This window comes from Plectropomus leopardus, chromosome 20, assembly GCF_026936395.1.
Source record: "Plectropomus leopardus strain MGB_pleo_1.0 chromosome 20, ASM2693639v1, whole genome shotgun sequence".
Taxonomy (NCBI): Eukaryota; Metazoa; Chordata; class Actinopteri; order Perciformes; family Serranidae; genus Plectropomus; species Plectropomus leopardus.
The window spans coordinates 17,560,263-17,583,271 of NC_142195.1; the positions used below are offsets into that span (position 1 = coordinate 17,560,263).

A 23,009-nucleotide genomic window follows, 5' to 3' on the forward strand; every position below is an offset into this window, starting at 1 on the left:
GTCTTTTTGTTGTTTTTTTAATGTATGTTTATTTTTTATTTTTTTTAACTAATTTTCAAGTAATTTTCTTGTATTTTTTTTTTACGAATTTCTTGCTGTTTGTTGGGTCATTTCTTCTTTCATTGCTCATTACCCTCTTCCAATATATATATATGTATATATATATTTTAAATCAAGCCAATTTGCTCAGAGTTCAAAGGGTTAAACACCAAAAAAGAGACATCGCCAGTTCAGCACATTGACAGCTGACTCATGTCTTAAATGCAGCTGTACTTAAAGACGTTCTGTTAATTTTTTGTGCGTTGAAATTAAAAGCTAACTACAAAGAGTAACTGTTGTCTTCACACCTCCAGAACTTGCTTATTAATTTAATTTTCCATCCATGTTTACATTCACTTACACCAACACAGTTAAAGCCAAACAAAAAACAAAGTTCATCACACACACACGCACTGTGTAAACCGCCAAAAGAAGAGTTGAGGTAGAATAAGGCATTTGTATGTATGGACACTACCTGCCTCTCAGATGTGTGTTGCTGCATGTTCAGCACAAAATGTTTACTAATGTGGAATGATTCATTGATTCAGCCCAGAAAGCCATTAATCATTGAAATGGTCGTTTGCAGTAGTGGCTAAGGTTAATAACAAGATTTATATGGGAAATGTGAAACAGACTGATAAAGCACTATCACCACTGGTCCTCGACCACAACGTGTCCACAGGTTTTCTTTTCTAATTTAGTTTCTCTTCCTTGCATTGTGTGATGTGAAAATTGCAAAAGTCTTGATCAAAAAGCTGAGATGATCCTTAAATGCACAAATGTCTTAAGAAAATTTTCTGACCAGTTCAAATAACAAAAATGACCAGTAAAATTGTATACTTGCGTTAAACTGGACTCTGTCCAAAGCATTTTGTGCATTAATAAATTTCGTTTAATCGCCAACATTTTTGTGACATTTATTATTTAACACACAGAAATAATACATGGTGACACAGAGGAATGTAGGAAAAGAGTGAACGTTACTTTAAAAGTGCTGATTTAAAATTAAATTCATGTTATTTATTAATGTTTATGCAAATGAGTAGTAAAATCCTATTAATTTACTTTTGTTGCCAGCACCATTTTTTAGTCGTGCTTCTTTTTTTTTTATATGCCATCTCAATTTTCATGTCCATGTCCAACAGTTTGCACCCTTTAAGACCTGGATTAAAATGAGGTTTTCTTTGTTGCGTTCAGGTGCCTTTCACAACTATTAAAACTGTCAGAATTATGAGAAAATTTGTTTGTTCCTTTTAAAAAACACTACAAAATACACAAAATATAATGAGAAACTTGACAAAATATACCCCAAAAATTGCAAAAGATTATTGAAAGCTGACAAGAAATTATCAGAAATGATCAAAATAAGAAATATATATATGTTTTGGATATTTAACTTCTTTTAACAATTTTTTTAATCATTTATTTATTTATTTATTTAACTTAATTTCAGGTAATTTTCCTGTAACTTTCTACTTACTTTCTTGCAAATTTTCAGACCACCTCTTGTTGCCTCTCGCCTTCTTTCCATGTTATTTAAAAGAATTCAAGATCATTTGCGTAGGTTTCAAGCATGACATGACAATCAGCATGACATAAATAGGATTATCATTAATTTGTTTGTACTGATAACAACACAGACAGTGAATATAAGCATATAAATACAGCGGGTGTCAGAAAACCCAATAGAGGACGTCATCTGTCCCTAAACACATAAATAAAACCAGAGTACATTCTGCAAAGTCACTGCAGCTTCTTTAACTTTTCCCAGGGTAGGTGCCCTCTCTTCAGTGTGCCATGATGCTTCTTCGCTCACACTGGGGGCTTAAGGGGTCGGCTGGTGGGGGGTGCTCCTCCCTCACAGGGGTAGCGAGGTTTTTCCAGGATGGAGGTAACCAGCGGTACAGGCTGTTTGTCCCACTCTCCCTGGAGAAACAGATAAACCATGTTGTTGGTATTCGATGGGTTATTTGGTTATAAACATTGTAAGATGTCCCAAAATGGGTTGTAAGTTTGATATTTAGACCACAGGTTTTCTAAGGTAACTGTACTGTACAGTATAATGAACCTGTCTTCAAAAAATACACTCGAGGCTGTTTCTTTGTGGGGTTTTTTTTCATGACAGCTTTAAAAGATGCTTCCTTCCCTTTTCACAAGGTCCAGTTCCCCAAATATAAAGAATGCTTTGGGAAATTATTAATTTCAGTTTTTGCTACTTGATGTGTAAGTTTCCTTGTGCCTGTGATGTCGTTGCTGATTAGTGTAAAGTGAAAACAGGTGTGTTTTGTTTGGTAGTCTCAGCAGCGGGTGACTGGGCACTGAAGTGATTGCAAAGAGGGTGAAACTGTTTGAGCTGGTGTGCCTGTGTGTCACCTGAGACCTGGCAATTCACATAAGTCCTTTATGGGTGACATAACACTGAGACTTTTCTTTTGTGTGACCAACAGAAAACATCTTTTATCTTTTCCAAAAATCAAGGAATTGAAAAATCGTGTTTTGTGGCAGTTGAAGAGTTGAAGGTAAGAGATCAGATTTTTTGAAATACATTGTTTGTGTTCCTTATGAAGTTGGGGTTTCTTCTATTTATGAGAGTCTTACCTACTTTATATTAAGGTTTTAAAACTGAATGTTAATTTAAAGCTTTTCAAAATACACATTTTAACCAATGTCCTTGTAGTGGACAATGGTACTTCCTTCTGGCACTTGTTTCTGACATCCTAAAAACTTAAATCATTCTGAAACCTTTTTTCTTGGTCTTATGGTTAACCCTGTGCTCATTCTATGTTTATTTGAGCAGATGAAAAAAGGAGGAAAGAATAGTGTTTTCCTGGCTGGGGTGGTCAATGATGCCCCATGCTTTAACCATTTGATGATATTTAGTTTCATTTCCATCTACGTTTTCTTAATTTGACCGTCTCACTTTTTTGACCTTAACTTTGTTATTACGCCTGTAGAAAAACAGGAGTAATAACTCATACACCATCTGTGTATGAGATCAAGCAGTATGCTTCCTTTCATGATTTCTGATGTTTTAAATTACGTGCTGGTTTTAAGACCTAGATCAGCTCACTTTGTGTTACCTCGTACCCCTCTGGTTGTGCTCCTGATGTTTTCAACACTGAAATCTTTTTCTCTGGATTTGTCCTGGTTTGCACTTGCTCAACTGATGTTAGACATCAAGGAGAAAGCTCTTTTTTTCTGGCAAAAAAAAAATGTTGATCAAGGCCTGTGCCCAATTTTAAACTATAATTGATTCATATACTCTGATCTAAACATCCTGTGTGTGAGAGTGTGTCTGTGTATGTTTATATTTCAAATTAACAAGCGGTCCGTTCAGCTGATCTGACTATTCTGTCCAACTGATGTCTGCCTTTGAACTGATTTAACTGGTGGCTTGGAAGTTGATTGTTGTGTGTGTGTTTGTGTGAGAGTGATTGGGGACGTACAGGAAAGAGCCGTGCAGTCGACTGGTTGCAATGCATGGAGATTGGGGCTGTGTTATAAAGGGAGTCCAGCACTTCTCCAGTAAATGCGTCCCACTGTAGTTGTGAATACTGCTCCGTCACACTGACCTCCCCACACACACACTGGTCATTTCCGTGGAACCTGGAGGGAGGGCAGGATGACGGAGGGAGGGGGGGGGGGGTTTGAAGGAAAGTCGATAAAGGAGGGAGGCAGAGTGAGATTGAGAAAGGAGGGAGAGATTGAAAGAAAAAAGCGTTCACAATTGGGAGAACACAGTTTCACTTTAAAGGACAAAGTGTCTGGTTTTTTAGATTAAAAGAAGTAATCACACAACGACGATTCCCTGCAGCGAAGGACAGAGAGGGAAGGGGCCAACCAAAAATTGCTTAGTCACAGAAGATGGAGAGGAAGATGCAAAATGGAAAAGAAAGGATGAAGGACAAGGGGAACAATCAAATGATTTCAGGGAGAGAGAGAGAGAGATGCTTTGTGCGTGTGCTACCTGTTAATGAAGTTAAAGTATTTCTGCAGGTATTCTGCGTCGACGTGGCTCTTGCAGAGCTCTAGCATTGTTCGAGGGTAGTAGTGAACGTAGTTAACACACATTTCCTCCATGATGCCAAAACCTCCCTGAGGAGACAAAGGGATTTGGATGGAGATGAAAAAGGATGTAGATATAGAGTACAAAGAGCAGATGTAGGTATTAGAGAGGAGAGGTGGAAGCATTACAAGAGTGTAGGAAATATGATGGAGAAAAATAGAAGGAGGAGAGATTGGAAAAGGCAATACTCAAGATAACTCTGTTGACAGTGCTCAAGGTGAACTTTAGCAATATGAAAATAGAATATGAGTGTGCTGCTCACCACTGTAGGCTTACTCCTGTCCTCTGTGTTATAAGTACACTTTGTAATAAGGACGTCACCCTGCAGGATCAAGACACACACAGCAGTTCACCATATTTAATGTTCAACAAAGAGCCCTGAAGATAATTTTCTGACAGAAGATTAGATATTTAAGAGAGCCAGTGGCCACTTTTTTTTTTGCTATGTGAAGCTCAGCTGCTGCAGTTTTGTCTTGTCTGTCTCCCGAGAACTTCCTATGACAGCACAAATTTTACAGCCCATCCCTTATTTCCCCTCCATTTAAGCACCTTATACAGCAGAGAGGTATTTTAATTCAATACTTTAAATGCAAAGCGGGAGGAAAAACACATCTGGAGCACGACCATTCAGAAAAGGCTGGCTGAGCATGCAGAATAGTAAGATTCCCAGTAATGTCTGAATGTGAAAATTGCACAGTGGAAAACTAAAACATATAATAGTCACTGCTTTTGTCAAATGCAAACGTAGTGATTAACTTTATACTTACGGGTAAAACATTTGCCATTTTCCTTAGAACTCGGATCGTCTGTAAATAACAAAAAAAAAACATAGCACACTAAATGGACAGTTTACCCTAAAAAAAAAAACAGCAAACATTTTTCCTCTAAAGATGGATTAATAGTTGTTGCAGCCTATGCATGTGACCTGCACTGTTGTGAGCATTTATTGACTACTTGTGCAGTGGTGTGTCTGTATCGCTCTGAAATCACACCCCAAAACACCAGTTGCCGGTGGGTTTTTTGTAAAGTTTGATACAAAACACATCTAAAATATACAGTAGACTATAATGAAAATGTTTGTGGTGAAATTCCACTGAAATGTTGCTGTTAAGCCTTGTTTAAAGTTATTTCCAACACTCACACCAAAACAATCTAGACTGATAAATAGTACAACAAGTAAAATACAAAATGTTTTTTTTTTTTAATTTGGGGGTGAACTGTCTGTTTTAAGGGAGAATCCACCCACCATTCATTTTTGGGATTTCTGCTCTGCGATGTGATTAGTGGATCAAATAGAACTTGCTGCTTTTTCAAGTTTTTCAAAACTAATAATAGGATTCTTTGTTACTGCTGGACTTACTTTTACAATGCATTTTCCTCTCTAACATCTTAGATTTGGACATAGTCAGATACTTTGTGCACAGCAAATTTATTTCAAACACAGCAAGATAAAACACTGGTTGCTTTTGATGATTTCCTTGAAGGCAGCTTTCATCGTTATTAGCTGTGTTGTGTATGTTTGAAAAGGTCTATTAGCTTTTCTGAGAACCGTTTGATAAAGTCTTCATATGCTTATAATGAGGCTGTAGGGTTTGAAACAACACTGCCACACAGGTACACTCAAATTAGTCTGACAACAACAGCAGCTGGAGATTTTATCAGGCAGCTTAGCAGATGTCCTTCTCTGACCTGCGTGTGTGTGTGTGCGTGTGTGTGTGTGTGTGTGTGTGTGTGTGTGTGTGTGTGTGTGTGTGTGTGTGTGTGTGTGTGTGTGTGTGTGCGTGTGTGTGTGTGTGTGTGTGCGCGTGTGTGTGTGTACCTGCCCCGGGATATTGTGCATTAAAAAAACACAACAGATGTTGTCTCTCAACAATGTTAATGCTGTTGTTTGTCAGTTTTGATGTTGAGTTGATGGTTATGTAGGAAGGTATTTTTATTCTTCTGACCTGTGTAGGCTTAATGGAGATTATAGTGTGCTATACTTTATGAGGACTAAATTCAAACCATGACTGATATAACTGTGACTGATGATTGAAGTGTTGTAACTTTCATTAGAATAATGGCAGGTCAGAAAACTGAACAAAAGCTCACTTAAAGAGCTCTAAGAGTTAGTTTTACAGATAAGTTCTATTGTTAGATTACCAATGCTTTTTAAAAAGGTAACATGCAAGTGTCAATAGGGCTGTGAATAAGCAAGAATCTGGTGAAATGATATGTATCACATCATAGGGGTAATGTTTAAAATATATTGCTCTATAGTGTAAGCACAACGATATATTGCCATATTTTAAAACTGAATTTTTGCAAAACTTTAATGCTAGCTGTGCAGCCTTTTTGACTTTGCCTGTTTCACACGTGTGTGTTTGTGTTTAGTGATATGTTGTTACGTGGGAGTGGAAGAGTCAAATGGCTGAAGACAGAGAGAGTTTTTGAGAATCGGTACAGTATCACACGTAGAATGCATATAAAGATGGACGACGCAACTCCATTTCCTCCCACTGTACAAAAAATACAGCCAAAAGATCCCAGATATGGCTGCCGCCATCTTGTGCTGATGACATTATTTGGAGCCAGAGTCTGTGCAGTAGCGTTCTCCACGTTATTAAGTTTTCACCGTCTGACCAATTGCGAGCAGCGCTATTGATTACAGGCACACAACTGTCAATCATGACGTCAAAGCCGCTAATAATAAACTAGTAAATTAAAAATTAATTAGCATACATCAGCGTGATAAGAACTACATAATATGCCAGAAACCATAGGAAAAAAAGTTTGACTTGTACCTGAGTGTTTAGTTTGGCCCTGGGGGTGAGTTTCTCTCATGGTCCTTCACTTCACAATTAACATATGGTGCTGTCATTTGTTTTGAGCTACTCAGTAAAGCACCATGTGTATTAATCTACCACTGGAAATATGCCCCAACAAATGCTGTTACTCTTGTTTAATAATTGTTTGCTTAAAAACCACAGTGCCCTGTTGTTTTTGGCATTACTGAGCTTTTTAAAGAATGAAATTGTACATTTGTGTGTTGTTTTTTAAATTCATGTGCTTAATATCAATCAATAGGCTGGTTTAGGTCTTTTTATGGTATTTGTTGGTGAAAAAGAAATATAGAATGACTTTATTAAATTGGTTTTTCAGCCCCACTTTTCTGGCCTTTATTGCACTGAAATGGCAGCTTTTTATTTTTAAAATGTCAGTGGAAGCAGTCAGAAGAAACAGCTAGCTTCAGCTTTCATCTCTCAGTTTTTGGGGTTCTTTTGGTGAATAATCTTTGTCCCAGTGGCACATGGCTCAGTATGATATGAAGTTAAAAGCCACTTTATCCAATCTAATGCAATATAAGATACAATGCGCAAGGGTAGATCCCTGTGCTGTGTTCCTGTGGGTAAACTGAGCCCTGCTGTTGCTCACCTGGTAGTGTGTGCTAAAGTGCTGGTCCTCCTGTACCACCTCCAGCTCTCTGCCTTCCCTCACCAAAACCGTCCTCACCCCACGGCCCGCCAGGTGGGTGTGCAGCTGGGATGCAAATATATAGATTCCTCCCAGAGGCAAAGCCTAGGTAGACAGAGAAACAGGCTTTTTTAAGGTCAAGCTCCAACCGAAATCTGAAGAAATATGTGGTTCATTCTTTATATTTGTACATTTAAACTATTAGTAATGCAGTACTTGATGTTTTTAGTGGTATACATACAGTCTTGGTACACTTGGCGGTGCAGTATCCACTGAGGTAGAAGGTATGTTGTTTTGGTGGGATAGCCATGATAGGAGTATAAACAAGGCCCAGCTCCATGATGCCTGCATCGTACCGCCTCAGATTTGGGGTGTAATGCAACCGTATCCCTGATGTGTCTTGACGGCCTGCATGAGGAATATCAAAAAAATTACCAAACCATCTATTTACCATAGGACATCATATTAGAATACCAACATGAATGATTTTACATTCCCATCCCTCTAATAAAGGCTTCAAATGTACCAGTGTTGTAATTATTCAGGCTTGATTATCAGTGTAAGGTTGATGCAAAGGCTCTGCTCTCTCTGTTGAACTGCAGGCAAGTTTGAAGGAAGAGATAAGATGATGTATATAACTGTAGTTAATTAGAATATGTGGGTATTGTAAGGTCAGACTCGTACACGTGAAGTCAAGAGGTGTATCTGGAAAATTTTGAGTGAATCTCTTAAAAATAAGCTGAGCACTCATGAGGAGAGATACAGAGAATCTTTCTGTGTGTGCGTCTGTGTGCTTTCGTGCATGCGTGTGTGCGTGAATGCATGCGTGTGTGAGAAAGAAATTATACTGATTCTATGTGCTTGGATTCAAATATGTGTAGCAGTCCTTTGTCCACAAAAATCAAACTTAAATCAAACAATCAAAGAGCTGAAAAGTCTGAGCTGGCAATGACCAAAATGCTGAACTCAATGCTTCAAAACAGGGAGTCCCCAGTGCGATGTATGACATCATGGTGGTTATGTCCATGATTTCTGTACGGTCTGTGGCAGTGATATTCAACTTACGGCACACAGGCCAAATCTGGCTCTCAATAGGCTTCCAGATACCACCCCCCAACCACTTTCTAATTCACAATAAAAATAAAGTTATTCACACTGATATCTGATTTCGTACTTTTAGTATATATAAGGTGCCAGAGTACATAAAACAGCATCAAAATAGAGCTTGTTTATAAAAAAAAAAGCGCCAGTGGAGGATCCCCCACACCCTCCGTCAGAGGCCTTAGCTAAGCCCCTGATGTCATAAAATCCTACAAATGTCCTAAAATCCAAAAAACATGCTTAGATCTTAGAAATGTCCCAGAAACATCCTAAAATCCTAGAAATGTCCTTAAATCCTAGAAATGTCCTAAAATTCTAGAAACATGTATGGGCCTGCTGCAACTGGCCCCTGGCCTCCTGTCATTTTGCAAAATTTGCCCTCAAGCAAAGCAAGTTGAGTATCCCTGGCTTATGGTGTTTACATGTGTAGCGTATGTACCAGCTAGAAGGAGAGGGTTGTGGTAGTGGACCTCTAGACGAAGAAACCTTGAAGAACCGGGTCCACCCATAGGCAGCCCTGCATCGGGAGGATAGTAAAAAGCCTGCAAGCAAACACACACACACAAACAAACACACACACAAAGCATTATCCTCTCTTTTATGCACAGCTGCTTTGAAGTCATAGCAAAGACTCCTCTTCACAAAACGCACAGATGATTTAGAGCTGTTGAGTTAAAAGATGTCTGTTTCTTTTGTGCATAAGTCAAAATATAAGTGCATCTGTATTTTACAAATATACAATAACTTGTGATTCGTTGTTCTGTATGAGACACACAAGCAATACATTTTAGAGTGAGGAAGATTTCTCTAAACAAAGCCAGCGGTGGAGGTTGACAGTGTTTTAGTGAAAGGAACCAAACTATTATCACACGCTGGGACTTTAATGTGCTTAGGTCCCCGACGGAGAAACACATTGAAGTGTCTCAAATTTTGAGGACGGAGCTGAGAAACATCTTTGAGCATCCTTGTACATTCCCTTCAAGGCTGACGTTAGAGGATGACAAAAAGAAGTCAACAAGATGTACTATATTGTTGTGCAAATATGCCAATTAAGTGTTGAAACACATACGTCCGGTCTCTTGAGGTCAACAGGTGTGTTTCTCAAACTTTCATATGAGGATGCCTCATGCCATCTACAGCAGTATGTCTAAAAAATCACGGACAGTAGGTCCAAAGTTGTCCAGCCACTGGGTCCAGATTTCTCCTCAGTCATTAGATCAAAGTCTGCATGTAAGAGAAATGATCCCACATTCAATTTGATTTGACAAAATGTAAATAACTCATAGGCTAAAATTAAATTTAGTAAAACATATTTCAGGAATAAAGTACAATCAGTTAATATCAGGGGCGTTTTATAATTTGAAGACATTGGGGGCTTAACTTGGACCTCTGTAGGAAAAAAAATAACCAGAATTTCTTTTTCACAGTAGGAAAAAAAAATATAGGTGGTTTGTGCCTTTGTTTACATTTTTTAGGGGGTGATTTTCTTTTTCTCTCAGATATTGTAGCTTATTTTTTTTCACACGAGTCACTTGCAGTCCACTCGGCATGGACCAGTGACACTCTTTTGGACCACGACCCACCAGTTGGGAACCACTAATCTAACTCAAACCTGAATCGGTGTTCTTGCCCACACTGCACAGATAATAGATTGACTCTCTAACTCAACTAGTGTGGTTCTCTACCATGTTTGATGATGGCTACTAAAAATAAAGGCAAGCCTACTCACAAGCTCCCAACCACCCACAGAATCTAAACTTGTACCAGGAACAGATTGTAAGGCAAAAAAGGAGATAAAAACTGGTTATGATACAAGAAACTTATAATTAACACAGATTTACATCATGTTCCTTGTTGAGAATCTTCAAACGTCTTTGAGGTCTCTGTTGAGGACCTACGAGCTGGCTCAAACGATGTTTATTGATTGTTTCTACACAGAGAAAGGTTGTATTCTCAAATGGATGTGTCCTCTGAGATGCTGGTTGAACTTGTGAGGTATATTTCCTTTCTCTTTCACTCCTCGGATTCTGAAGTGTTCTGCTTATCGTGGCAAAAATTAATTTTTGAGTCCCATGGGCGTCAAATCTCCACACTTTTATCAAAGAATCTTGATTTAATCACGATTCATCCTCAGTGTCTTCACCTTAAGCCACTTCTGCTGATACATTCAGTTCATAATGGAAGAGAGAATTGTTTTATTTAATCTTACTTTAAAGTTGTAACAGTAAAATCCTCAGAGACTTGCCTTCTCTTTTTCTCCGGAGCTGTACTCTCTCTTTGCATTCCGACAGTGTCGTACATTATTGTTTCTATCAAACTTCACCCTCTCTATTTAACTTTTCCTCTCTTGTTTTGTGTTTTCACAAGGCCACGTTTCCCTTCTGATGCGGTGCCGGGGAGAATGAAACAACACTATTAAGAGGTGATGAAAGAGGCCTGAATATTTCCCACCTAATCTTGTCTTCACAGCTCACAGCTCACAGAAGGCATCCTGCTTGTTTTTGTTTGGCTGGCAGATAATCCAATCAGAGAGAGGCCAGGCTGGCTGTGATACAGTGGGGAACAGAGCAGAGAAATATGGTGACAGGCTCACCGTTCCCTGTCCTCTTTGCTTTATGTGACCAGCAGGCTGCTTGCTTGCCTGCTCGGTCAGCCGGCTGGTTGGTAGCCGTGCTACATAAGCGGGGTGATTTACTGCCTGATAGATGACTGACTGAAGAGCTGGCAGAGGAAACAGGTGCGTGTCTCCTGCACGCAATGTTTCAGTTGGGGCCTCAAAAAGAAACATGTATGTATTTGTTGCCCAAAACAAATCAAAGAAAAAAGAACTCCAGTGGTTGCAGTGGTTTCCATTTGTTGCAAAAAGAGTTTGATGAATGGACTGATCAGTTAGGTTTCTTTTTGTCACCTTTTATCTGGCTGACGAGCTGACTGTCAGGGCCGTAGCCAGGATCTTAGAAATTCTCATTCCAGGAAGATTTAGTATATCCAGATACAGAGGATGTCAAATGCAGTATTCCAAAAATACCAGGATGTTCTAGTGCATCTGTTTGCGTTTCCAAGCTTGCATACTTTTCAGGCTATTCTGACCCACAATCTTAGTAAATATGTCACATCAACCGAGTTGCACAAAGATGACAGCTCAGGACAGCTGAAAGATGCTGCAACAACTATCAACCAATCAAAAACAATCTGAAGTGTATACAGTTATAACTTGAAAGTTAAAGCTATAAAAGTTGCAAAGTAAAAATAGCAGAGCTCTCTGGGTTGACCTTTGTCTCTGGCGAACTTGTGAATGGCATTTTGTTGTAAGACCTGCTGTGTTCCATATTGCATACTTTTTCTTTTTCACTTCAAATTTCATGCTATCGACTGTGACAGATATATGAAAGGGCCACTCAAAGTTCAAGGCGCAATCTTATGAAGGAGTATTATGTCCCAATTGCATACTCCATGCTACTATACGTACTTTGTAAGGGCAGTGCTTTTGGCCACTTGGGAGCAGCAGACCGAGAGCTCAACACTGACATATCACCAACAATGTTAGCAAAGAGTTGGTTATAATGCCCAAAAACATAAATGTTCATTATCTCCAGCAACTACTGGTGGAAACCTCTGTCTCTTAAACCCCTAAATAAGCATCAGTTAAGGGCTGGAATGTCTAAAATAAGTTAAGAGGCAAAAACATTTTTTCACATTACATGTAATTATTAAGGCTGTTCTCATGCATCATTGTATACCTATAAAAAGTGATAAACCACAGTTTATATATAACCTAGTAGTGATGAGCCAGTTATTCCTTTATAACCCATTAACTGAGTAGGCTGCAATCACAGGACCAATGCACTGACAGGATTAAAGAAGGAAGTAGAATAAGGAGTGAAAGTCCTAATAAGGCAAGTCATGGTGGTGTACGGGTCAAACAAACACAGGACTTTTCACCAGGACACCAGTGTTTGTGTCCTGTGTGAAACAAAGTTAACTTTGAATTATTTTACAGTATGTCGACACCATGTCACTTTCCCTAAACATAACTTTACTTTTCTAAACCTAATCTACATGGCTTTACGTTAAGTACATAACTTAACATTAAGTATGTGACAACACTTTATATGCGGCTCTAATTTCTTATATATAATTCAAACCATTGTGTGTGCATTTTTGTAAGATATCATACAAAGTGTTGTTTGAGGATATGTTGTCATTTTATCCTTTATTAATCTAATAAAATGTTAAGTAGTTCCACTTCAACTATATATTACTCAGTATAAAAACACAGAAATCAGCTTGAAAATAGAGACCATTTCTATTGTCCACATTGTAGAATACAAATTTTCTCTATATTTTACAGTAAAACCAGCATGGACATAACCCCATTGTCCTCAGTTGTAGCTATCGCCCTGCTGTCAGTCATTTGAGAACATCAGCCACGATGTAGCTTTTTCTACCTCGTACCTCTTTCCGAGCTACCAATCTACATCGATTTGTGGCTTTCATTCGTGTTTGTTTTGAGTGTCCATGTAGACGAGTTTATCTAAGATTTGCCTGAGTGTGCTTCCCACATACAGACTGTCTCTGAGCTCTTAATAGACTTGTGCTGCGTGTGGGATCAACTTTACAAGGTTTTCTGCTCGCAGTTCTCGGCTTGAATATTACTCCCATGGGAGTTATTGTTTATCTCTTATAATAGGTACAAGGACAGGGCCAAAATCAAGCTTTATTCTAACCATATTTCAATAAGACATCTGCTAAGTTATTTAAAAACTTCTCAATATATGTTTATTCTGCTTTATCTGATGGTGTGTGTGTGGGTTGATCATTTTAAAGGGCAGTTTTAGGGTCAGAACTTGGGTTTATTTGCAGAATGAAAGTTTAAAACTGTATATTATGTGTGTTTATAGCACTTTCTGCTTTTAGGGAACAGCCTAGGAATTAAATATATTTATTTGAAGGTCCCCATAAGGATAGAAGTAAGAGGATGCGTGTGGGTTTCTGTTTCCCATCATACCTCTGCACCCATAGCCCATGCAGCGAGCACATGGCGGCAGAAGTTGAGCTTGCCCGGCTTCATCTTGTCATCACAGGAGCCGCTGTACTCTGGAACGTCGCGGACATCCGGAGAACATTCAAACACTTCCATGTGATGCACGATGGCCTCGTTACCTGGAGTTACCACTGACTCATACTGACAGGAACAGAGAGAGAGAGAGGTGAAAAAAAGAAACCAGAGGAAAAAAGTGAGAATCTTATGTGTTTTCATTGCTAAAAGCTTTGGCAATACCACTATCTCTGACAGATATGTCAATAAAAACATCTCTAAAATGAATTAGATATATCGTGCAAGAGCTTCCATTTCTTAGAATAATCTTCATTTTTAGACTAGATCTGTTCACATTTCATCACATTATATATTTGATTTATTTCCAAGAGAAAACAACAAGAAAATGAGGTAATGTTGTTCTTCTCCTCTCTAACCATAACAATGCCTCTCCTCTTTTGTCAGGCCCAGCTGTTAAACAGGGAGCAAACCTAACAAGCTGCCTGTGCACGATCTCCATCCAAAACACCTAACTCTACGGTATGTAAAACTCCATGTTTAAGGAGCTGTGTGTAAGATTTGGGAGGATTTATTGACATCTTCTTATCGACAAACTTCTATCTAAACTTCTACCGGTCAGAATTCCTTCAGTATTTATATTGTTGACGAGGTTTTTTTTCTGGAGCCAAAGTATCTGCAGAGGTCTCTTTCTCTGCAAAACAAATAGACCAAGTGATTAAAACCAATTTAAAAAAAAAAACAAACAAAAAAAAACCTTTTTAAAGCAGTTTTGTGTTACAAATCTGTGTTTCTCCTACTCTCTTCAACCTGTCCGTGACAAGCACCAGCTAATGTGTGCTCACCATTTTTTTCTGATAACTTAAGATCCAGATGTTCAGGATTTTTTACTGGGAGCCGAACTATCCACAGAGGTCTCTTCCTTTCCAAAACAAACGGACCCAATGATTTAAGCCAGTAAAAACACTTCATAAAGCAGGCTACATTGCAAATCAGCATTTTTCTGAGTCTGCTCTTTGCAGACACACTGCTAACTATGATGGTCAGCGTGAATACGCAACACCATCTACAGCCAGTGTTTAGTTTGTCCATTCTGGGCTACTGTAGAAACATGGTGGTGCAACATGAGGGACTCTGTGGATGAGGACCTGCTCATTATGTAGATATAAACAGCTCATTCTAAAGTAATGAAAGCATAATTATTAGTTTTTCCAGGTGATTATACACTAAAGAAAACAGGGTATTTACTAATGTATTTTATGTCATAGAACAAAATCTGAAAGTCTCTTAAGCTGGTGTTAACCACAGACCTTATTACAGGCTTCTAACCAAAATCCCATTAAAAAAAAACAAACCATTGACTTCAAGGTGAGGGAACTGGGAGTGCTTAAATGCTAACTCATTTCTGAGTTTTAGGACTTAAAGACTTCTGCCAATATATCCCCCTAAATCCTACACATTGGACCTTTAAAATATTTCCATTTTAGAGGGATTTATACCATAACAATGTGGTTCTTGGGCATGTTTTCAGGCAGTTTATGGATGAAGCACCAGTAGGTGGTCTCTTGATTTGGTATGATGACATTTGGAGCCAGGACATCCAGTGTTCGCACGTCTGGAGGCAGGGCTGGTGACGGTGTGTCAGGGCGCAGCATCAGCACTCTCTGTAACCCTGTGTGGATCCGGGACAGGTTCAGCTGCTCAAGTGAGGCAAGTGGTTCATTCAATAATCCATAGATGATGTGCACGGTTCCCTCCTGACCAAATAAAATCAGAAAAACTCATGTTTGATAGCAGAGCTTGAACAGCAGAGAAGTGTTTTTCAAATTAATGGTCTCTCAGGATTATTATTTGTCTGAAATGCCTGCTAAAGCAAACAGAGAACTTTTCATTATGTTGTCATGGTGATGACCACTGGTTTTATGTCTGCAACTTCGAGGTCTGATTCAGCACCATGGAAACCATAATCACTGTAATGAATGTTTCAGTGGAAATTGTGCTGCTCATCTATCTGAGGATTTTATGTCCACACCTAAATCTCTCATTGCTTTTTTAAAAATATGCATGCAAATTTCACAAGATTGCAAACACACACCCTCCCACACATGTAGCCTATCATCTTTCCCGCCATCCTCACATGCTATCTCCTCGCCACCTGTTAACTGCCAGGTTCAGTCAGTTCAGGATTGACAGACATGATTTTGGCTTGAGGCTAAATGTGACATATAGAGCAACAAGTGTGCTCTCCCTTTACATACACTCTGCAAAAATGAAGGACTGACATGTCTAAAAAGAAGAAAATCCTCATGTTAAATAAGTCAACATTTATGTAGTGCTTTTCATTCAGGTTAGTGCAGATCAGAGTGCTTAACAGTGGCACAATGGGAGACTCCTGACAGCAGAGTGCTGCAGTAGCAGTGATATATGGAAGCCAGTAAGGTTAAAAAATATACAGAGCTAAATAAAATATAGGATTATTCAGTAATACAATGCTATGTTCATGCTCATGAAAGATGAACGACCGTGACGATAGCAGAGTAAGTCACAGCTATATGAAGGTCTACTGTAGGTACATGCCCTCCTTGAGTAGTTCGAAAAATTTGTTGCCATTTGTTCTTTGGGGACATCGTTAGAATTTCTGCAAACTTCTATAAAACACACACGGTTGAAAAAAAGACGTCACACACCTCTATAAGGTAATCTCTGGGGTCACAGGTACTGAACGGTCTTTTGAAGAGCAGGTAGAATCCGTCTGGTTTGTGTTTGGCTTCTAGCAACTCGTAGTCCTGTTGGCTGTCTAATGAAACATGACCCTCGCTGTCACTCCATGCATCCTGAGGGAAAAGACACATACTATAACTTTGACAATAAACCTGCGAATATAAGAAAAACCAAACAGACACAGCAAAACATTTAAAAGTACATTCATGTTATATTTCAAATAGATTAGACAATGGATCTCTTTCTTATCTGAGTTAATTTCTTTTTGGTCATTTTTGAATCTCTTCCTGGTTGGTCTGTGTTAATTTGAGTGACATTTTGTAGATGAAGGACAGAGGGGCCCCTGGGCCGGTGGCCAGTATGCCCATAATCCATTTGTGGTATTTGAGCCACTTTTCTTAATTTTTAAACACTTTTCTTGATAAAAACCAGGTTGGTGAGTAGACCTATATTTACTATAAAGTGCAGCTACAAATTCTTCGAATTGTACTGCAGAAAAAAATAACTACTCACTGAAATTTGGTGAAAAACATTTGAAAGAGAAAGTTTATTTAGACACAAAAGAAAAAAAATAATGTTGCTATTGTTTCAAACAACACAAATTTCCACACTTTGAGTGACTTATTTCATAGTGTACTATGATACAGCTGATAGAAAGAAATCAGTGAAACTGCGGCAGTTTGTGTTGTAAAACCTTCCCAACCCGGTGTACAAGATTCCACTTTTCTGCCAGGAGGCTTTGCAACAGCTCAGTCTATCTGCTTCTGTTATGTTTCTCACATTCATATCTGTCCAGAATAGCACCTAACATCTCTGTATTTCAGTCTCCCTCTCTGTCCCTCTTATATAACTGTTCTACACAAACTGCAAAAAGATTTTGAAGCCAGCCATTTTGAAAATAAGTATATATAAATCTAAAAAAAAAAAAATGTGGGCAGTATACATTATGTTTTATATGTGTTACATGTGTGTGTATAAAATACACTCGCCATGACCTCCACTGATACCCGTGAGGCTGTGTCATATAAAATATAAATAAATTCAGAAGCTCTCTGAAATTGTGTTATGTATAAAGTAGGTGTTTTGGTTGTACTTCTTTTTAGGTTAAAGGTAGAGAGGGCAGTTTGGTATACATTTGGTTTAGTGAGGCATCACGGCATAGTTAGGTGTGTGAGACGAAACACAGAGGCAGTTGTTTATTCATAATAACAATGGCTGCTTTTAAAAAGGTAATTCTGCAAGTTATAATAGAACCAAACAGGAGAAAGTATGGCACTGAAGGCTTTTCATGAAGGAAAATAAGTTATTTCTCTTCTCAAGACTGGCCTGTGATTGAAGAAAAATTATCCAATCACCTGCCAAGGTGTTTTTTGAAAGTGCCTATACCCTTTTCCACACATTTTTGCAATGACGGCTTATCTAATGGTTCTGCATAACGAACCTTCTAGTCCATAACATGGCCTTGAAGAGATCCTTCTCAATGTGACTCCATTGCTGTTTCCCATTTACTCCCAGTATTAGCATGTGATCTGTATATGGATGACATTATGAAAGTAATGACCTTGGCAAGCCATTGATATACATATCCCTATCTAAGATTGTCAGTATATTTCCCTTGTGCACAGGTCGTGTAACCAAAGAACCAAGCAAAGAAAGAGAGAAAAGTAAAAAATCCTCTGTCTTCATATCTCCGGTATGTTAAGACACAATCTTAAAATTCAAATCTTCATGGCCTGATTTGAATACATTGACTTAAAAAGGGATTTTAGGAGTCTCCGAAATAGAGCATATCTAAAATGTGCCTGACTTTGTGAGAGGGGGTGTGTGTGCGTGTGTGTGTGCATGTGTGCGTGCGTGTGTGTGCGTCAGAAAGAGAGAGAGACTGTAGCTCAGCAGTGACCTTTCTTCTGATGGTAGTTTTGCCCTCCTTGGGGGAAGAGACACAGATGGAAGGAAGACAGATAGAAGGGAGGAGAACAATTTAACAAGAAAATAGCAAGTAATAGCAGCATATGTGTAAAGGAATAAATGTGTTGGCATCATGGGACAGATTGCTAATGGACTTGGATGCAAGTATGTGTCACCATCCTTCCTGAAACTCTGCTTTGCACCACTCAATAGACAGAGTGGCCTCAAGAGTCCTGCATGCTCCCTCTGGCTCAGATCGAATTACAGTAGAGATTCACAGAAGAGATTTCTTTTTTTGTGTTTTATCTCTGCTGGACAAATCAATAAAACTTTACAATTGGAGTCAACTACCCAGTCTCTGTATTAAAACAGGACTATTTTTACCCCATAGATAGCAATCAGGACTCACTTTAGAATTTGGTATTTCATCCAGATGGGCAAAGTTTTGCAGAATGCAGCAGAGCACGCTCTGTGATCACCTCAGATCATGTGCATGTTCATACTTTATATGGTAACCTGTGTGCACCTTTGTAAGAATACTGAACTGAAATCCTGAATTATTTTTGGTTCAATGAAAATAAAATGTGGAAAGTGTGGGCTAGCTTTATATCTACAACTTGGGAAATTATGCAGACTAGACTGAATAATTCACAAGTATGGAGCCATGCATAATATTCTATTCTATTCATGTTTTCCTATAATTTGAGTAATTGGTCTCACACCTATGAACATGGAAACTGAGAGTCTGCCTTTTAAGCCCATCTGGGCATTATTGATGCAAAACACTCTTCTGATATAAGAATACAGACCTTACAAAAATCTACTTTCATCTGAGTAGATTTTTGCTGTTGGACATATTTTAGTCCATCTAAATGTTAATATATTCTTGCATTATTTAGTTGCACATATTTTCCAGTATATTATTATGATGATTGATTGATTGATTGATGATTTGAGAATTTATCAGCAGTCAGGTAAAGGTCATTTGAAAATCTGGATAGAAGTTTAATTGCATTGGCAGCCATGCCAGTAGTTTAAGGATCTAACTGTATCTTCTAATCTAATTGTATCTTTGTAACTCACTGATAACAAAAACTATCTCTGTCTGAAGTAACAGTTAATTGTGAGGTCTCATGTTGGCTTGATCTTGAGTTTAAGGCAAAGATTAGTTTAATAAACAACTTTTTAGACAGTATCACAGTTTGAGAGCTTATCCAAAAAGTGATGAGACAACCCACACGCAAGCAGACGAGAGTCTGCATCAGGCACATAGCACTCTGTGTGATGCAGGATGTAAAGTACCGCCCCGATGAAAAACCAAGATTTTTGGGACTCTATTTAGCAGCATTCAAAGTAATATATTTTGTACCACACCATTATCAATTACCATGGTGACAAATGGTTCCAAGGAAAATATGTCTATCAAAAACAAGTAATAACTTAAAGAATGTGAATTTCATGTGTTGAATAGTTTAAAATGTCCTTATTTCTAAGCAGTGATGACAGAAACAATATTAACACTGCGCACAATGTCTGTTCTCTGTGAGTGATTGTTCTTCACCATTAAAGGAGAAAAGAGAATGATGCTAAAGTGAAATGTAATATTTTAGCAGTCATTAAAGAAGAACAAGTTGCATTTAGGAGGCTCTCCCTAGACTTTACTGAACCTCTGAAATTCTGAAAAATTGCTTTTTATTCTGCACTGAAACAGTTCTTAAGATAACATGACACAAATACAGATTTTTTTGGGGGGGGGGGCTGTAATCAGTATTCACCCTGCCTAGAGATTCTCATTAATATTCCTATATAAACCCTATGGACAAAATGCTAATGAAAAGGAAGGTAAATTGACATTTTTTTGACATCAGTTGTTAAATTCAAGAAATTTCAGGGGGGAAAAATGATTTATTGAGAAGGCTTGTGCGTGGCAAAATGAAAATGAGGCATTTTGCGCATCCTAATCAGCAAAGGATTCAATTTTGATATGCTAATATCTGCTAATGATTCCCAGATGAATTCCAGCTATTAGTGCAGTTTGAGTGATTTCCAGTTAGCGGGGACCAATAACCTCCTTTGTGACTATCTGATCGTGAAGCAAGCTGTCCGCCGGCTCCTCATGCAAAAACACCAATCTCACACCCCGGGGACCACAGAGAGACGAGGGGGGAACCTGCACTCCTTAAGGATTTTCATGTAATCCCTGTGCATTTATAAATATAACAAGTGATCATAGAGAGAAAATGGAAAGAGAGAGTGAGAAAGACAGAAATATGATTTGATTTTACACCTTTTGTTGAGAAACCTGCAGACTTGTTTTAAGTGTTGTCTGATTTTTTATATATTCTCCCCAAATTCTTTTAAATTCAAGAATTTTGCAAATGCTGCTTACCCCGAAGTAGCTATTAGCTCCAGAGTCCCACAACACCACCAGGTCAGCATTGGTCAGCTCGCCACGGTCAGACATCCCCAAAATCACGCCATGTTTGAGCTTTGCGACCCTCAGCTCCATGTAGACCTCCTTGTCGGCGTAGCTGATGTTCCAGGCCAGCTGGAGATCCCCGCGTGGGTCGAGGGGCACACGAAAGGGCATGGGGAGAGGCGGGAGAGGGCTGGAGGAGTTTGTCACAAGGGTGGACACTTCGACTGCATTAGTGGGCGCCTGATATGAAGCCACCAATATGACCATTAGAGCAGCCAGGGCGGTGAAGTACATGATGGTGACGTCCTGAAGCCGAAGGTTCTTATTGAAGATTCTCATAGCCAAGCATTGATGTAGTGGCAAATTTTCTGAGGATTTTTTTAAAAATTCTTTTGACCCCTGTTTCGTCTCTCAGGCTTCCTCAGTCTCTTCAGCCAGAGTGAATGTAAAGTTCAATCCCAAAAGTTTTACTCCAGAGCTGTTGTATCAGTGCTTTAGTTCTGTTTTCACTCTAACTCTCCAAACTCAAACACTCACTGCTTTTGTTTGCCTTGTCAGCTCTGCTGTTTTCTGGCCACAATAGACTCCCTGCAGTGGTCAGGTGAGGGTGTTTATTCCTTTCTTCCCGTGTTTTCTATCCTCTCAGGCCCTCATTTTCTGAAAAGTTTCTTTTGAGTTTCACCAACTTTCCAGTCTTCAGTTTTCCAAGCCCTTGTGGGTATTGTCTCTCTGAGCAACTGCTCCGTCGCTCTGTCTCATTCTCCTCCCTGCTTTTTAAGACTCCTCCCTTGTGAGTTGTCTGTTTTTATCCACCCTAATGGTATTACATTTGTTGAGGAAAATTGGATTGTATCCTTTAAGCCCTGGGGTCAACCATGATTCTGCACATCTGCCAGCCCCTAATTGATCCAAATTCAACCATGGACATTATCAACGACAATCTGCTTAAGACTAACTAAACTTTATTGTCTGCTCCATCTTTGTCTTCTTTTTTTTGGGCTTTAATGAGCATGTATCATACATTTTCTTTTACATTTCCTGACAAAAATGATCCCACACACTATAGCTCTCACCTGGCCTGTTGGGTATTTGATTCAAAGCAGATTTAGACGTGTAAACAAGGCATTAATGCATTAGACCCTTTCCTTAAGCCACCGCCTCAGGCTACAGAAGACCTAATCAAACTGTCAATTATGGGTTTCAAACGCAAGTGAGGGACACATTCAGGTTGGTTTAAAAGGTTAGTGAAGCCCTTGTGGAAAAGTGTATGCCTGTCTGTGTGTTTGGATGTGATGATAAACAGGTGAGCTACAGTGGACAAATGGATATTAATTGAGTTAAAGAATAATGAAACTTCTCTTTGTTCTTTGGCCTGCCCCCCTCTGCCAAACACATTTGAGAATCAATACAGCATAAAAAAGGTTGCAAACAGGGAGCTTGATGTTACACAACATCAGGAATTACAGCAGGACACACAAGTGTAGAAAGAACTGGAGAAGATCTAACCTAAGTAAAGCTCAAAAAGGTACAAATATGTTTTTGTAAAGTAATATAAAAGCACATACAGCTATATTTCAAAATGGCTGAGAGACTGTAAACAAATACTAAGGGTTATAGCAGGGATACTCAACTCAACTTTGTGAGATGACAGGAGGTCAGAGGCCAATCGCAGCAGCCCCATACATGTCTGTAGGATTTCCGGCCGTTTTAGGATTTTACAACATTTCTAGGATTTAAGGACTTTTCTAGGAATTTTTTGGATATGGTGGCTTAGCGAGGACATCTATCGGGGGATGCAAGGGATCCTCCAATGGTACTTTTAGTTTTTTATCCATATAGAGTATATCCAATACAGTGTATTTGTACAATGTCACAGAGTCTTTTACATAAAGTCAACAAAGCAGGATAAAGCATCATATAAAAAGTCTATGCAGATGATGTATAGCTCAGGTGATGGCCATTAATATGTTATAGAGATCCAACAGCCTTCAGGTTGTAATAGGCCTTTTTCACAGAGGAGATTTTGACATGTCCAAACAGGAAAGCAAAGGTGTAAAAAAGAAGATCAATGAGGATTTTTTTTTCAGCTTTCTCATGTTCCTTATTACAAACTCACTGTTAGCCAGGCAGCATATGAGTCAGTTTGTATTTTTATTGTTGAGTTTGCATTCTTGGGTTCAACTTTGGTAAACATACTGGCATAGTTGCAGCTTTAACCAGTGGCATATATGGATGTGTGGTTGATC

At 38.8% G+C, this 23,009-nt stretch overlaps 2 protein-coding genes across 2 annotated transcripts in view; one reads left to right on the forward strand and one right to left on the reverse strand.

Annotated features, from left to right (window-relative positions):
• Nucleotides 1–637: 637 nt before the first annotated feature.
• Nucleotides 638–21,556, reverse strand: dbh (dopamine beta-hydroxylase (dopamine beta-monooxygenase)). The gene is made up of 12 exons (XM_042509957.2): nt 20,734–21,556; nt 16,403–16,549; nt 15,215–15,472; nt 13,668–13,844; nt 9,099–9,201; nt 7,800–7,966; nt 7,520–7,663; nt 4,873–4,911; nt 4,368–4,427; nt 4,007–4,134; nt 3,486–3,645; nt 638–1,965 (listed from the first exon to the last, which is right to left on the reverse strand). The coding sequence occupies exons 1-12, from the start codon at nt 21,100–21,102 to the stop codon at nt 1,852–1,854; spliced, it is 1,866 nt and encodes a 621-aa protein (XP_042365891.1). The 5' UTR covers nt 21,103–21,556; the 3' UTR covers nt 638–1,851.
• fam163ba (family with sequence similarity 163 member B, genome duplicate a) overlaps nt 2,355–23,009 on the forward strand; it is a 58,393-nt gene continuing 37,738 nt past the window's right edge. Inside the window, exon 1 of the mRNA XM_088070986.1 lies at nt 2,355–2,558. The gene's annotated coding sequence lies outside the window, so the exon portion shown is untranslated. The remainder of the gene's footprint in view (nt 2,559–23,009) is intronic.